This window comes from Pan paniscus, chromosome 23 (genome assembly GCF_029289425.2).
Source record: "Pan paniscus chromosome 23, NHGRI_mPanPan1-v2.0_pri, whole genome shotgun sequence".
Classification (NCBI taxonomy): Eukaryota; Metazoa; Chordata; class Mammalia; order Primates; family Hominidae; genus Pan; species Pan paniscus.
This window is the reverse complement of record NC_085927.1, coordinates 31,988,041-32,003,978: the sequence shown is the minus strand read 5'-3', so window position 1 is coordinate 32,003,978 and position 15,938 is coordinate 31,988,041. Positions and strand designations below refer to the sequence as shown.

Below are 15,938 nucleotides of genomic sequence, written 5' to 3'. Positions count from 1 at the left end.
TGAGCAGTGAGCAGATGACACAGGGTCACAGCAGGGGCTGGCTTCCTGGCTGTGGTCACCTGCAGACCCTTCAGGGATAAGTCCACAGCATCCAGTGCTGCCCCAGGCCCAGACCGACTGAGTCTTTCAATTTCTCCCTGCCTTTCTTCATCTCTTCCACTCCAAAAGAGACAACTGTGAGGGCCCTTGTGAATATGCATCTGTATTTATTTCTGTGCACAGAACTCTTGAACCATGACATACCTGCCTGGTCTACTGCTATTTTTAGTAAAGCCCTGGGATCTTCACCTTGCTGAAGTAGATTCCCTGACAGACATCAAAGCAGGGAGTCAAGCTTGATGAAGGGGAAACCACTAGGAATGCAGGGCTGTGCCTAGAGCTGCCTGCTTCTTCCTCACTGAAGAGTGTGGCCCATTTCCAGGTTCCCAATTTCTCTCCTGAAAGCCCTGCACTCTAAAGCTTGGTCTCTCCTCTGCTCTCAGCTCACCAGCCTCCAGCATCAAATGAACCCGAAGTTGGTCTCTCACTAGATATAAGCAGAGCCAGGCTGAGCTCTTCTCTCTCTCACATGTTACTTATGCACCCCAGGCTGAAGCCCCTCTGTGTGGGGACAGAGTAGCCCCATGCATCTGGGTGTGACAGGACATGAGATCACTTGTCTAGAGCTCAGGCTGAAGCAACCCCTGGGGAGGCCCTGAATCTGCAGACTTGAAGGATAATAGAAAAAATAATTAGAGAAGTGAGGAGGCATCATTCATTGGGAATTATATCACATGCATTTCATGCTCACTGATGTGCTCACTTGAGTGTACCTTTGCTAGCAAAGCTCTGTCTTTGTAGTTAAGCCCCTAGACCCAGCATCAGTAAGGGGATGACTGCCCCAGCTATGCCTCTTCCAGGTTGTGACACTGTGTGGAGTTGCCAGATAAATTAAAGGGCACCCAGTTATGTTTATATTTAAATACACAATATTGTCTGGGGGATACATATACTGACTCTTTTTTTTTTTTTTTTGTATTTTTTTTGAGTCAGAGTGTCACTCTGTTACTCCACCTGGAGTTAGTGGCCCGGTCTCAGCTCACTGCAACTTCTGCCTCTTGGGTTCAAGTGATTCTCATGCCTCAACCTCCTGAGTCACTGGGATTACAGGTATATGTCATGAGGCCCAGCTAATTTTTGTATTTTTAGGAGATACGGGGTTTCACCACATGGGTCAGACTTATCTCCAACTCCTGGCCTGAAGCAATCCATCAACCTTGGCTTCCAAAAGTGCCAGGGTTAAGGTGTGAGCCACGGCGCCCAGCCTACATATTGATTCTTCATCATTGTTTTACCGAATTCAAATTTAACTGACCTCCAGTGTTTACATTTGTTAAATTAGAGAACGCCATCCCCAGGTCACAAACAGTTCCTCTCCAATCAGGACCACTGCCTCAAAAGCAATAATCGGGCTATTGTCAGGATTACATGAAGTCACAGTCTCAGGAATTAAAAAGTTGTTTGTCCATAGTAAGGTTGTAGTGATACTAAAGAAAACATAATGTGGTTGCCCACACAGACACAGACAGACCCCCTTGTTTCTACACACAGATCCTGGCTGGGAGGGAACATAAATGTAAGCATTCCTGGTCACTTCAGCTGAGAGAAACCAACAGGTCAGGAGACAGGATGTAGGAGGGGGAAGTGCTTTCCATAGTTCTCATGTGGCATCTTGTTTGTGTATTGCCTATTTAAAACCAAGAGAATAAAACAAAATTGTTGAATAATGGCAAGAAGTGAGTATAATCGCATGAGATGCAAGTAGGGCTGAGCATCACTGGAGAGAGAAGATCAAATGCCTACGGGACTCGACACTGTTAGGGGCCCCAGAAAATGTATTGATTTTTTAAAATTCAGATTAAAAGGAATATAGGCTACCCTGGATTCTATATGTGTATATACAAATGCAGGAATGGGCATGAAAGGCAAAATGGCTAGGGGCCCTCAAAGGTACTGATGAGCCCTTTATGGGATGAGATGTCATTCAGCAACAACAGGGAGAATCTCAAAAAGTGTGCGGAGTGAAAGAAGCCTCAACAAATGGCAAGAGAATGTTTGTGAACACTAATACCTTCCAGAAAATGGAAACCAAACAGTAATGACAGAGGAGGATCTGTGGCTTCCCGGGAGGGCATTGGGGTAGAAAGGGAGATGACAAAGGGTCATGAGGAGCTGCTGGGGTTGGTCACAGCTTTCATAGCTCGGTGGTGGTGATGCTTTCAAGGATCCAAAAACATGCCAAAATGGGTGTCATGGTATATTATAAATATAGGTGTTTTCTCGTATGGACATTATTCCTCCTTGGAAAGGGTTTTATTAAAAAGAGTAGGCTGGGGAGGAAAGAAGCCAAGCGATTCACCCTGAGGAGCAGGGACAGAAGGCCAACAGTCGGAACTTCCAGAAATCAGGAAATGAGGTTGATGGAGACACAGGTTCTGCATCAGGTTTGTGATGACACAGTTGGACCTGACACCTCAGCCCAGGACTTCGCTGCAGAGACCCTGTGTCCCAAGGTACAAAGAGATGGATGTTCTGGTGCCTGGAGGCCCTGTTCCTAGGAAGGAGCTGCTGTGCATGATTCTCAGAACAGAAAAAAAGAGAAGCCTCTACTCTGAGGCAGGGCCCTGGATGCCCCTGGACCATGGGGGAAGCTGCAGCAGCAGAAGCCACAGGCCATGCCTGAGCAGTAGCAGCTGAGCGCTCACCCTCCTGGTAGAGGAGGAAGGGGGTTCTTCTCTCACCTCCCCCTGGGCCTGGAGCACTGTGTGAGCATTCAGGCTGTTATCCCATGCTTTGCAGTAATAATCAGCCTCATCCTCAGACTGGAGTCCAGTGATGGCCAGGGAGGCTGAGGTGCCAGACTTGGAGCCAGAGAATCAGTCAGAAACCCCTGAGGGCCGCTTATTATTTTCATAGATGAGGAGTTTGGGGGCTGTTCCTGGAAGCTGCTGGTACCAGTGTACATCATAACCTGCCCCGATGTTGGAGCTGCTCCCAGTGCAGGAGATGGTGACCCTCTGCCCTGGGGCCCCAGACACTGAGGGCAGCTGCATCAGCACAGACTAGGCCCAGGACCCTGGAAGTGGGAGAGACACAGGCATCATGATTCTGCTTCTAGAGACAAGAGGAGAAAGCAAGAATCCATAGGCTTCCCAGGGACCCTCCCCTCGATCTGTATCCAGTCACCTGTGCAGTGAGCGAGGAGAGTGAGGAGGAGAGGAGACCAGGCCATGCTGGAGATTGTCCTGAGTGCTGCCTCCTGTGCCCACAGCTGAAGCAGAGCTTCCCCAAATCTCTCCCTGCCCCTCTTCATACTCTGAGAGTGGGAATCCCTACCTTGTGCAGCTGACCCTGATGAAAACACAGGCATAGGAAGAGCACAGGAGTCCTCAATTCCACCCCCTTAATCCCTGGGGCAGAGACCAGAGAAGTCCCTGCTGCACTCCAGGGTCTGAGAAGAGATCTCCACTTGGTGGGATCACAGGGGAAGAAGGAAGAAGGGACTCCAGGAGAACTAAGGTCATATGGGCATGACCTGAAGATTCCTGGGGTTCAGGTGAAGATGTAGGGAAGTCCACCACGTAGATACAGATGTATAACATTAGATAAATAACAGGATCTAGGAGAAGTGGACTCCCGGGAAGGAGAGATTGTGATTGGGAAAGACACCCTGGCAGGGCAAGTCCTCAGAAATCCAAGAAGTCCAGGAGCTTGTTCACTGGTTGGGCCTGATCTGCTGGGGCTACTGGAGAGGAAGGCAGGGAGGAGCCACGTGTCAGCAGGAGAGGTGAGGAGAGGGGGAGAACATGAGCAGAAGAAGAGGAGATGCCACTTTAGGACAGCCTGGATGGGAGGTGTGCGATGGGAATGTCCACATGTACAGGAATATTTCTAGATATGTCATATAAATGGGATCATGTTAATTTTTAGATTGCTGTGAGAGAAGACAAATTCAAACTATCTTGCTATTATTCTAAAAGGCGGTGTATCTTCAGCAAAGGAAATTTGCTTCACAGGTGCTATCCTGGTGGACTGTAAGCACTGTGTTTTACAAAGGCTTTTTTACATTTCTTTTACCATCATACTCCTTTTTTTCCAGAAATATATATACCAATTAAAATTGTTGACATGTTAATACTACTTTTTTTGAAAGTTATGCACTTACCTTTTTGAAAATATACTCTGAACCTTTCAGACGTTATTCACTGAGAAGACCAAGAACATTCACTACCTAATGTATTCATGCTGTTGTTTCTGAGGAGTAAACTCTTGAAGAACTGGAATTAATTTTCTTAGATCTCGGGGTAATTCTTTTTTTTTTTTCTGAGACAGAGTCTCGCTCTGTTGCCCAGGCTGGAGTGCAGAGGCATGATCTCGGCTCCCTGCAAGCTCCACCTCCCGGGTTCACGCTGTTCTCCTGCCTCAGCCTCCTGAGTAGCTGGGACTACAAGTGCCCACCACCATGCCCAGCTAATTTTTTGTATTTTTAGTAGAGATGGGTTTTCACCATGTTAGCCATGATGGTCTCGATCTCCTGATCTCGTGACCTGTCTACCTTGGACTCCCAAAGTGCTAGGATTACAGGCATGAGCCACCATGCCCGGCCAGATCTTGGAGTAATTCTTAAGAGGTAATGAAACTTTTCTTTGCTAACCCTGTATTTATCTAAGGAACTCTTCCATCTCTCTTTTTTGTGACAGTGGGGGGTAGATACATGATTAGCATCATTAGCTGCTGAGGGAAAATGAGCCATGACCGGGAATGAGAACAGAAGAGTGAGTATAGAATTTTGGAAATCAAATAGCTCTAGACCTGAGGAAATAACATGAAATCATTTAGTAGAGGCGGCACTTTCTAGAAGGACACTGAGAAGGAAAATCTAAGGTTGAGTGAACTAGGAGAGTTCAGTTATCCCTTTAATAGTGGGCTTTGTGTCCTGAAGGGGCAGGGTCAGAGCTGAATCAAAGCCAGGTTGCTGCTGATCCCAGACCCTGTGACCAGGACCCAGGGAAGACTCTCAGCAGTGATATGGCTGACCTGGCGGAGCAGCCACCTTGAGATGAGAGCAGAAGGAGGCTCCCTACACAGTGCATGGACAGAGGGGGAGGTGCAGGTGCTGTGCCCTGAGTCTGGTCCTCACTTGAAAGAGGGGCAGATGGAGGACAGGTGCCGAGGTGATGGTAATCAGTGGCTTCTAGTGTGGCTTCTTGAACTTCTTCCCCTCCAACTTTTTTTTTTCTCCTCTGGGCTTAGGAGGCCAACATGAGGGTGTTTATCTGCTTCCTGTCTCTCTGGAGGCTACCCGATTCTCCTATCCATGCCTTCTTGATGAGCATGGATGTGTCTTGGCCCAGAATTGATGTGTGAAAAGAATATCAGAAAGGCCAGAGAGCCCACGATGGAGATTTGTGAGTCAGAGACTCTCTTGCCTGTGTCCCAGCCCAGCTTTCAGTTTTCACAAGACAATAGCCATCACGAACTGAAGATGAGGGTGGAGGGTAGAGTGATTCACACAGGGGGGCTACTTAGGCAGAGCTCCTGGTCTTTTTCCTTTTCCTGTCATGTCTAGACCCCAGATCTCCCAGCCATGAGTTCAGCATGTAAGTGTCCTCAGCTGCAATGCTAGGGACAGGCAGTGTGTGGCCCAAACCCATAAGGTAGGCTCCCTGGTCCTCATGATGCTGTCATGGGAGATGGCATGAATGATTTAGTCTGGTTGTCCTGAAGGCTGAGATTCCTCACCAGTGGGTCAGGGAGGGCAGATCTTTCTCATTCTGGAACTTTTTTTTTGTGAGGATGTCATATATAAAACTGGAGAGTCATTTTGTTTCCAAATAGGAATTCAGCCAGGGGACAGGAGAGGTTATGGAGAACTAACATCTTATATATCTCAGAGATAAGTTTTCTTCTCCCTGTTGCCATGTGGAGAGGAAAAAGTCCTGTGACACCTTTGAACAAGGCTGGGGAGCTGTTGTCTAAGTTTTCATTGCGACAATGAGCTCAAGCCTTCCTGCAGCCCCCTTGCACTTGAAGGACCCCCCAGCAGTGTGATCACTGTGCCCCACTCAGGTCCTAAGGCCAGCCTTGAGCCTCTCCCCTCACCCAGGCTTCAGTCCCTCCTCCCCAGACACTGGTGCTGAATCTCACCACTCACTCCCGGTGACCAGAGCTGGTCCCATGGCCTTCACACTGCCTACCTCCTTGTCCATCTTCTCTGAAGCATCTGGAGTTTTCCTCACAAACTTACCTCAGACTCTGTGTCCTCCTTGTCCAACCCTCTAATGGCTCCTCTACCCTCCCCCACGCAAGCTCTCCTCCCCTCACTGTGCGATGCCACCTTATCACACCAATATTCTAACTTGATTCTCTTTTCCACGAGATGGTGCCAGCTAGAATATTCTAGGCTTATCTATCAGCCTTCATCCATTTTGGTATCAGTGCTGGGTTCGGCTACGAGGGCATAAGTCTTAGATGTCAGAGTCTCGGAGCTCAGTACAATCAAATTCCCTTGAAAGCCCCCAGTTCTATTGGCCTGAGAGTGAGGCTCAGCCTCCCCTCAATGCCTGAGTGGCCAATAATCCTTTACGAATTCTTATCTGAGGAAAGGAACCTCTTCAAAGCCTTTTTTTTTTTTTAGCCTATTCTTACCCAAACTGGAACACACGAAGAAATGAGTAGATGGCTCAGGAGATCTGGTCCACCATCTGGGCCTCAGTTTATGCCACCCGTCCTCACTTCAGTAAGAGGGTCCTCACTATTTTCTGGTCCCAGACACCTCCTCCACCTCCCTCTACCATCTGGGGGGACTGGCTGGCTCCGCTGCCTGGTATAATGCCTGGGCCTCCCCTCGTCCTTGGTGGCTGCCTCCTTGGTGTTTCTGTAGAAAGAGAAAGCCAGGGGAGGCTGGGAAAGAGGAGAGAGGGGAGCCCTGAGTAGATTCCTGATTTCTAACTCTTTCTTCTCCTCATTGGGGCACTAAGAGGTGAGGAGCAGTTTGCAAGGGGTGGGGTTGGTGCCCTCTAACCCAGTCCTGGGCACATAGAAATAACTGTTTCTACAGATTCAGAGACAGCCCTTACAGAGTTTGGAAACAATGCCTGGGATGGAGGCCCTGGGCTGAGCAAGGTCCTCAAGTAGCCCTGAGCCCTCACCTGGCCATAGCTACAGTGAGGAGAGTGATGGGAGGAGGGTGAGGGAAGGAGTCCAGGTCTTGGGGAGCACCTCTGCTCCCTCAGGTCTCTAGTGAAGCTCAAAGGCCCACACCCCCTCCCCCACTCCCTCCCTCCCCACACCATGGGCAGGCACAGGAAGGACTGTGAAGACACAGCTGGACCTGCCACCTCAGCCCAGGATGTCAGTGCAGAGACCCTGTGTCCCAAGCTGCAGGAGCAGGATATTCTCATTCCTGGAGTCCCTGTTCCTGACTCTGAGGACAAAAGTGGTGGAGCCTCCACTCCTAGGCAGGGCCCTGGCTGCCCCGTGGCCCATGGGAGAACCTGCAGCAGCAGAAGCTACAGGTCAGGCGTGAGCAGCAGCTGGCGGCACTCACCCTCCTGGGGGAGGAGGAAGGGGGTTCTTGTCTCAGTTCCCCATTGGCCTGGAGCACTGTGCCAGCACTCAGGCTGCTATCCCATGTTCCGCAGTAATAATCGGCCTCGTCCCCAGTCTGGAGTCCGGTGATGCCCAGGGTGGCTGACGTGCCAGACTTGGAGCCAGAGAATCGGTCGGAAATCCCTGAGGGTCGCTTATTATTGTCATAAATGAGGATTTTGGGGGCTGTTCCTGGGAGCTGCTGGTACCAGGATACATAATTATTCCCAATGTTGGAGCTGCTTCCAGAGCAGGAGATAGTGACCTTCTGTCCTGGGGCCGCAGACACTGAGGGCGGCTGCGTCAACACAGACTGGGCCCAGGACCCTGGAAGTGGGAGAAACACAGACACGGTGATTCTTGGTCTAGAGAGAGAAGGAGAAAGCAGGGCCTCATGGGCTTCCTGGACCCCTCCCCTGACCCTGTGTCTGGGCACCTGTGCAGTGAATGAGAAGGGTGAGGAGGAGAGGGGAGCAGGTCATGATGAAGATTGTCCCGAGTCCTGCCTTCTGTGCTCACAGCTGAAGCAGAGCTTCCCCAAGTCTCTCCCTGCCCCTCTTTATACTCTGAGAGAAGGAGGGTCCATCCATGCAAATCAGACCCTCCAGCTTTCTGATCCCACCCTGGGCCCTGGGTCAAGCTCCTCTGCCTGAGGATGTCAGAGAGTGCCAGGGGTGGGGCTGTGTGGTCCCAGGGGGTGGAGAGTTGACATCTGTGAGCCCTAAGCATAGGGCACCAAGCAGGACAGGTGGCGCTGGTCCTGCTCTCATCACACCCAGTCTTCTCAGGAATGGTGCGCAGGCGCCCCCTAGTGTCCATGGTGCGACATTGTACACCACCATTGTATGACAAGGTGACCAGAGCCTCTCAGAGACACCCCTGCCTCTCCGTTGTTCTGTCCATGGCCCCCTCCATCAGGGCCAGGCCAGGCAGCCCCGAGTCTTTTCTTCATGACCTCAGGGCAGACTTCACATTCTACTGGGTTCCTCAGGGGTGAATCTGTCCATGTCTCCTTGGCTGTTCACTGTATAGGACTCAGGTGGTGACTACACAAAGTCCTCTTATATCAGAATGAAATCGAGAGCACTGACCAGCCCCATGGACTCACTTCCTCACCTGTGGGGACACCGGGTCCTCTCTTGTCGTGTGGCTGCTCCCTGGTGGCCAGAGCTGTCCTTCCTCTGTGGATTCTGCAGTGCTGGGTCGATAGGGAGCTCTTCCCTCCAGGATGGCCGGGGCACATTCTCAGAGGGTTATGCTGGTAAATCTTTGTTCTGTCTCTTCTTTTCCAGACTTGCAGTCATAGTCATCTGGATCCTGTGACCAGGGATCTCACCTAGGAGTCTGTTCTCCATCACTGAATGCCAGTCTGCAGGAGATCCTGGCGAATGACTTTGCAGTGTTTTGCTAAAGAGCAAAACAAGCAAATATGCTCAGTATTTGAAGACGGAAGAATTAAAACTTTAGCTTGTTTAGACCACAGTCTGCACTCAGGTGAGCCTGACACATGGTAGCTTTTAGGATCAACCATTCCAACTAGGATGTTTAGGAAATAATACTGTTCAAAATCACTAATGAGTGTTTTCAGCATGTCCTAAAGATGAGAGAAATTATTCATCTTTGATGTGTAATGAAACCTAGAAGATGATACATTAAAAACAATAAACTGAAGAAAAAAGATAACCGTATTTATTAAAATGAAACAAATTATGTGTATGACTGCAAGAGTTCTGGCATGATGCATCTTGGACTCAACAAATCTTTGTTTGGGGAATCCCATGTGGTTGGAGAACAGCAGGAGAGTTATTTACTCTGGTGAGTCTGTCACCAGGCAGTTGTAGTACCATGAGGTTTTACATGCACCATTTAAACAATGTACTAGGCCGAGCACTGTGGCTCACGCCTGTCATCCCAGCACTTTGGGAGGCTGAGGTGAGTGGATCACTTGAGGTTGGGAGTTTGAGACCAGCCAGGTCAACATGATGAAACCCCATCTTGGGCCGGGTGCAGTGGCTCACGCCTGTAATCCCAGCATTTTGGGAGGCCAAGGCGTGCGGATCATGAGGTCAAGAGATCAAGACCATTCTGGCCAACATGTTGAAACCCCATCTCCACTAAAAAATACAAAAAATTAGCCGGGCATGGCGGCTGGTGCCTGTAGTCCCAGCTACTTGGGAGGCTGAGGCAGGAGAAGGGCATGAACCCAGAAGGCAGAGCTTGCAGTGAGCCGAGATCATGCCACTGCACTCCAGCTTGGGCAACAGAGCGAGACTCCATCTCAAAAAAAAAAAAAAAAAAAAAAGAATGGTCTCTTTACGCAAGAATGATGGATGTGGATTTTGTGTTTAAGTCTTGAAAAAAGAGTCAGTGACCTCGAAATCTCTTGAAAGAATATGCAGAAAGCTTCCTGTGCACTCTCCTAGAGTCACCTAGTTCCTGAATTTTGAGAAGCAAGTGATAGGTCACTCGGGCCTTCAATGGGGAAAGTGATGTTCAGAACCATGTCACCTCAGGTGTACACTGCAGGTGACAACACAGTCTCAACCCAGCCATCCCCCATCCCACGCCAGCTGCAGCAACATTCTCTACACTCTCACATAAAAAGGGTTATCTGGGGCCAGGCATGGTGGCTCATGCCTGTAATCCCAGCAGTTTGAGAGGCCAAGGCGGGCGGATCATAAGGTCAAGAGATCAAGACCAAACACGGTGAAACCCCGTTGCCACAAGGAAAAAAAAAAAATTAGCCGGGCATGGTGGCACATGCCTGTAGTCCCAGCTACTAGGGAGGCTGAGGCAGGAGAATCACTTCAACCAGGAGGCGGAGGTTGCAGTGAGCCGAGATCGCGCCACTGCACTGCAGCCTGGGCGACAGAGCGAGACTCCTGCTCAAAAAAAAAAAAAAAAGGGTTATCTGGGCTGGGCGCATTGGCTCACGCCAGTAATCCCAGCACTTCAGGAGGCCGAGGCGGGCAGATCACCAGAGATCAGGTGTTCGAGACCAGCCTGACCAACATGGAGAAACCCCATCTCTACTAAAAATACAAAAATTAGCCAGGCATGGTGGCACATGCCTGTAATCCCAGCTACTCGGGAGGCTGAGGCAGGAGAATCGCTTGAACCCAGGAGGTGGAGGTTGTGATGAGCCGAGATCCGAGATCATGCCATTGCACTCCAGCCTGGGCAACAAGAGTGAAACTCTGCCTCAAAAAAAAAAAAAAAAAAAAAAAAAAAAAAAAAAAAAAAAGATTATCTGTGCATTTACTCAGGTCTTCTTTAAGACCTGCATCTAAACAATGTTTTAGGACTTCTAATGTGTAAAACAATTTTTGTCATACGTATCCTAAAGTATTTCATGCTTTATGCTATTTTCAATGTATTGATTTTTCAATTACTGATGGTTCGTTACTGACATAGAGAATACAATTCCCATCTGCATCCCTGTATTGTATCCCAAGGCTCATATTAAAACTCTCAGACCAGCAGCATCTCTGAGTCACTTCTAAACTCTGAGCTGAGATGAACCCCAACCCAGCCCTCTTGCCTTCTTCAATGTCAACACTGAGAGATTTTACCCCTGAGCAAGGGATGTCTGCCTGTGAAATGCGAGCAAGGTAGGACTTTGTTAGACCTACTTCTCCGTGGGAGCTCCAGTGCTGTTGATGAGACAACAGATGTCACCCCCTGAGCTAGATTTGGTCAGAGCCACCAGCAGGGGTGATTTCACTAGGCCAGGAGAGTAGAGGGGAGGGTTTTGTCTTACTTCCTCATGGGTCTGGAGCACTGTGTGAGTCTTAGAGTTGCTGTGCCATGTACCACAGTAATAGTCAGCCTCATCCTCAGGCTGGAGCCCAGAGACACGCAGAATCCCTGCATTGGCTGATGCATCATTGGATCCAGAGAAGCGGCTGGGAACTCCAGAGCCTTGGCCCTTATTGGAGTCTGAGTGGTAGTACAGGAGATACCGGGGAGGGTTCCCTGGCTTTTGTTAGTACCACCTTATCCAGAAGTCCCCAACACTGAAGCCACTGCTCAGCGTGCAGGTGAGTCTGACTGATGCTCCAGAAGATGCAGAATGGGAAGATGGCTGAGTCAGCACAGGCTGGGAGAGGGAACCTGAAAACACAGACATCATGGGTGATAAGGCAGTTCCCAGGGTAAAGCTTCTTGTAGGTCTGAGCCACAGGGGATGGTGTAGGTTGGACACTGAGACTCAGTTTATAAGGACTTTCCCTACCTGTGCAGTGAGAGAGGAGCACGAGAAGGAGAAGAGTCCAGGCCATGGTGGACACAGCCCCTGAGCCCTAACAGTGGGCCTGAGCTGCCCCAGGTCTCCTCTTCTTCTCCATCCTCTGCCAGAGGAGGGGCTGCTCATGCAAATATGTTCCCATCCAAGGACTGCCCAGCCCCTCGCTGAACCCTGGGGCTGAAGCTCAGCTCACACTGCAGACTGAGGAGGAGGAAAGTTTGGTTCCCCCTTGGGAGGGCCCTGGGAGGAAGCACCTGCCGAGACCATACACAGGTCTCTGCTTAGGGGACTCTGCCAGGCCAGAGAGGACACAGCTCCTGAGTCCCCATCATTGAGCACAGGGCACAGGTTCCTTGGAGTGAATGGTTCTTACTAAGCAGCTGTGTAGGGACCATAGGGCAGTCCTGCAGCATCCCCTGATGGTTGCAAGGCACACACCTCCTGATATAGTGTGGATGTGTGTCCTCTCTCAATCTCCTGTTGAAACGTAATCCCCAATGTTGCATGTGGCACCTGGTGGGAGGTGGTTGGGTCATTGGAGAGGATTCTGCAAGGCTTGGTGCTGTCCTCATGACAGTGAGTGAGTTCTTGCAAGATCTGATTGTTTAGATGTGTGGAACCTCCCTGCTTACTCTCTTTCTTGCTCCCACTCTTCCATGAGAGATGTCTGCTCTCACTTCATGTTCCACCAAGTAAAATCCCCTTGAGGTGTCCTCAGAAGCCAAGCAAATGCAGGCACCATGACTCTTGTACAGCCTGCAGAACCATAAGTCAATTCAACCTCTTCTGTTTGTAAATTTCCCAACAAATTTCTTTGTAGCAATGCAACAATGTCCTAACACAGATAATTGGTAAATAAAGTATTGCTAAAAGATACCTGATAGTACAAAAGCAGCTGTGGAACTCAGTCATGGGCAGAGGTCAGAAGGGTTTGGGGGGCATAGGAGAAGACAGTGTGAAAGGAAAATAAATCTTGGGACCCCACTCAACCTGGGAACTGCTTAGAGCAAACCTGCCTCCCAGTCTATTGAAAGTCTCCCCTCTGCCCACTGAGAGAAACACATATCTGATGGCCTCCTTTTGGAGAGGCTCATCAGAAGCTCAAAAGAATGTAACCATGTGTCTCTTATCTATCTAAGACTGGAAGCCCATTCCCCGCTTCAAGTTGTCCTGCCTTCACCTGGAGCTGTTCCACCTTTCCAGACTGAACTGATGTACATCTTACACATGTTGATTGATGTCTCACGTCTCCCTAAAATGTATAAAACCAAGCTGTACCCCTACCACCTTGGACACATGTCATCAGGATCTCCTGAGGCTGTGTCACAGATGTGCCTCCTCAACCTTGGCAAAATAAGCTTTCTGAGTTAATTGAGACCTGTGTCCAATTTTGGGGGTTCACAACAGGAAGATTAGAAAATGCTTCAGACTTTATAGAGACTGGTTAAATGGTTGTGATCAAAATGCTGATGGTGTTAGGAACAATGAAGCATAGGCTGTCGACATCTCAGATGGAAAGTGAGTAACTTATTGGGAACTGGGGCAAGTATCTCCCATGTTATGCCTTAGGAAAGAGTTTGGCTGAATTTTCTTCATGTTCTAGGAATCTGTGGAAGTTGGAACTTCAGAACAATCATTTAGAGTATCTGGCAGAAGAAATGTCTAGGCAGAAAGAGTTCAAGAGGTGGCCTGGCTGCCTCTAACAGCCTAAACTCAGATGTGAGATCAAAGAAATGACTTTAATTTGGAATTTATATTTAAAAGGAAAGCAGAGCATAGAAGATTGAAAAATTTTCAGCTTGACTATGTGGCAGAAAATAACATCCCCTTTTCCTGAAAAGAATCCAAGTGGGCTGCGAAACAATCACTTGCTAGAGGTATTTGCGTAACTAAAGAGGAGCCAAGTGTTGATAGCCAAGACAATGGGAAAAAGACCTCAAAGGCATTTCAGATATCTCTGAGGCAGCCTCTCACATTACAGGTCCTGAGGCCTAGGTGAACTGAATGGCTTGCTGGGTCTGGCCTAGGGTCCCACAGTCCTGTGCAGCCTCATGGATGATTCAGCTCCAGCCTTGGCTCAAGAGGCTCTGGATACTGCTGTGCCACTGTTTTGGGGAGCAAATGCCATGATAAGCCTTGGCAGCTTCCATGTGGGTTAAACCTGCAGGTGTACAGAATGCAAGAATGATGGAGCCTTGATAACCCCCACCCAGATTTCTGAGGATGTATGGAAAAGCCTGGGTGCTCAGGCAGAAGCCTGTTGCAGGGGCAGAACCCTCCCACAGAAACTCTACTAGGTCAGTGTGGAGCGGAAATGTGGGGTTGGAGGCCCCAGACAGAGTCCCCACTGGGGCACTGCCTAGTGGAGGTGTGGGAAGGAGGTCACTGTCCTCCGTATTCCAGAATGTTAGATCCACTGGCAGATTGTATCCTACACCTGGAAAAGCTGCAGGCACTTAACAGCCTATGAGAGTAGCCACAAGGGCTGAACCCCACATAGCCAAATGGGTAGAACTGCCCTCAGCCTTGGTAGCCCGCCCTTTACATCAGTGTGCCCTGGACGTGGGAGATGGAGTCAAAAAAGATTACTTTGGAGCTTTAACATTTAATGAATGCCCTGCAGGGTTTCAAACCTCCATGACATCTGCAGCCCCTTTTTTATGGCAGATTTTTCTCTTTTGGAATGGGCATATTTACCCAATGCCTGTACCACCAGTGTATCTGTTGCAGGCACGTCTGAGGCGCACAGCCCTGATGGGAGCAGCTTGGCTGTGAGCACCAGGCCAAGACTCCTGAGAACAGGCAGCCCAGTCCTGTGATTCCCACAGCCCCAGGACCAGACACCTGGGACCTGGACACTTGATACCTGGGCCTTTAACCCCTTACTCTGTCATCTCAGACCCCAGGCAGGAGGCCCAGTGTTCCAACACCCAAGCTCCGTGCTAGCAGTGCTCCGTGCTGTTCCCCAAATACTCATGGCTCTAATTCCCCAAACCTGAAACTTCATACCCTGGGATTCTAATACCTATGTCCTGAGCCCCGACACTCCCAAACCTGAGCCTCAGATTCCAATACCTCACTCCCCAGAGCCTGACGCCGGGGCCCCTGACCCCTGATCTACGGAGGCCTGCTCCCTGACCGTGCGGGCACCAGTGCAGTGCTGCCTTGGTTCCTGGACCCCTGGGCCCACCCTGGGACCCCAGATGGGGTGAGGAGAGGCCCCAGAACCCCAGAGCAGACAGCGAGACCCCCAGCGGCAGAGACCTCCCTCGGGACTCCAGGCTTGTAATTTCGAACTCTTCTGGAAGGTCACTCAGGAACACCCTCCCTGCCTGTGCAAGGAGAAAACAAGTGCCTCGTTTCCTTCCCTGGTCTCCTGGTGTTCATGCTGCACCCTGGTTCTGGAGAGTTCCATGACCGCCTCCCGGGGTCACCACCAACCATATCCAGAGTGAGGCAGGTCTGAGCCCTGCCTGCTTCCTCCACACCCAGGTTGCCAGGGATGCTCCCTCCCCAGGCTCTCTCTCCATGTGTGCAGTGGGATGGAGAACTGTGGCCGCCTCGTGGGGTCGGGGAAGCCCCCAACACAGCACAGGGCTCACTTGGGTCGCTCAGGAGATGGAGAGGGACAGCCTGGCCCACCCTCCGCCAGCACAGGTGCCACCCCCTCACCACATCCTGGCGCGCTCTGGCAAGCACTGCCCTGCAGCCTCCGCTCCTTGGCTGGGCGCAGTCACTGGCAGGATCAGCTCCAAGTCCTCAGGAGACCAGCGCCCAGGCTCCTTAGCCCAGGAATGTCCAGAATCTGGGCACAGAGCCCAGGCCTCAGGCCACCATGGCCCACCTGAGTAGCTCCTCCTCAGCACTTCCTGTGGGGCCTGGCATGGAGGCACAGACCCAGAGGCAGCTGGAGAATGACCAGGGCCCATCAACCTTTGTGGAGAGGGTCCCGAATGGGGGCTCAGGCAGGGTAGCATTGGTCAGATTTGCCCCTTAGGTCTCAGACAGACAAAGTGCTGGAGAGGGTGAGGCTGGAGGTTGGAGGCCGAGTGGAGAACACTGG

At 50.4% G+C, this 15,938-nt stretch overlaps 1 protein-coding gene and 1 gene segment (V, D, J or C); both read right to left on the bottom strand.

The window, feature by feature from the left end:
- LOC129395163 (immunoglobulin lambda-1 light chain-like) overlaps positions 1-8,165 on the bottom strand; it is a 735,232-nt gene extending 727,067 nt beyond the window's left edge. The window contains exons 1-2 of the mRNA XM_063603083.1: positions 8,066-8,165; positions 7,653-7,956 (exon numbers count right to left, since the gene is read on the bottom strand). Coding sequence (XP_063459153.1) covers positions 7,653-7,956; positions 8,066-8,111 — 350 coding nt within the window. The 5' untranslated portion in view covers positions 8,112-8,165. The remainder of the gene's footprint in view (positions 1-7,652; positions 7,957-8,065) is intronic.
- Positions 8,166-8,742: 577 nt separating this feature from the next.
- Positions 8,743-12,146, bottom strand: LOC100982901 (immunoglobulin lambda variable 5-52-like). The segment is given in 1 exon segment: positions 8,743-12,146. A coding segment is annotated over 1 exon segment (504 nt).
- Between the last annotated feature and the right edge of the window lie 3,792 nt (positions 12,147-15,938).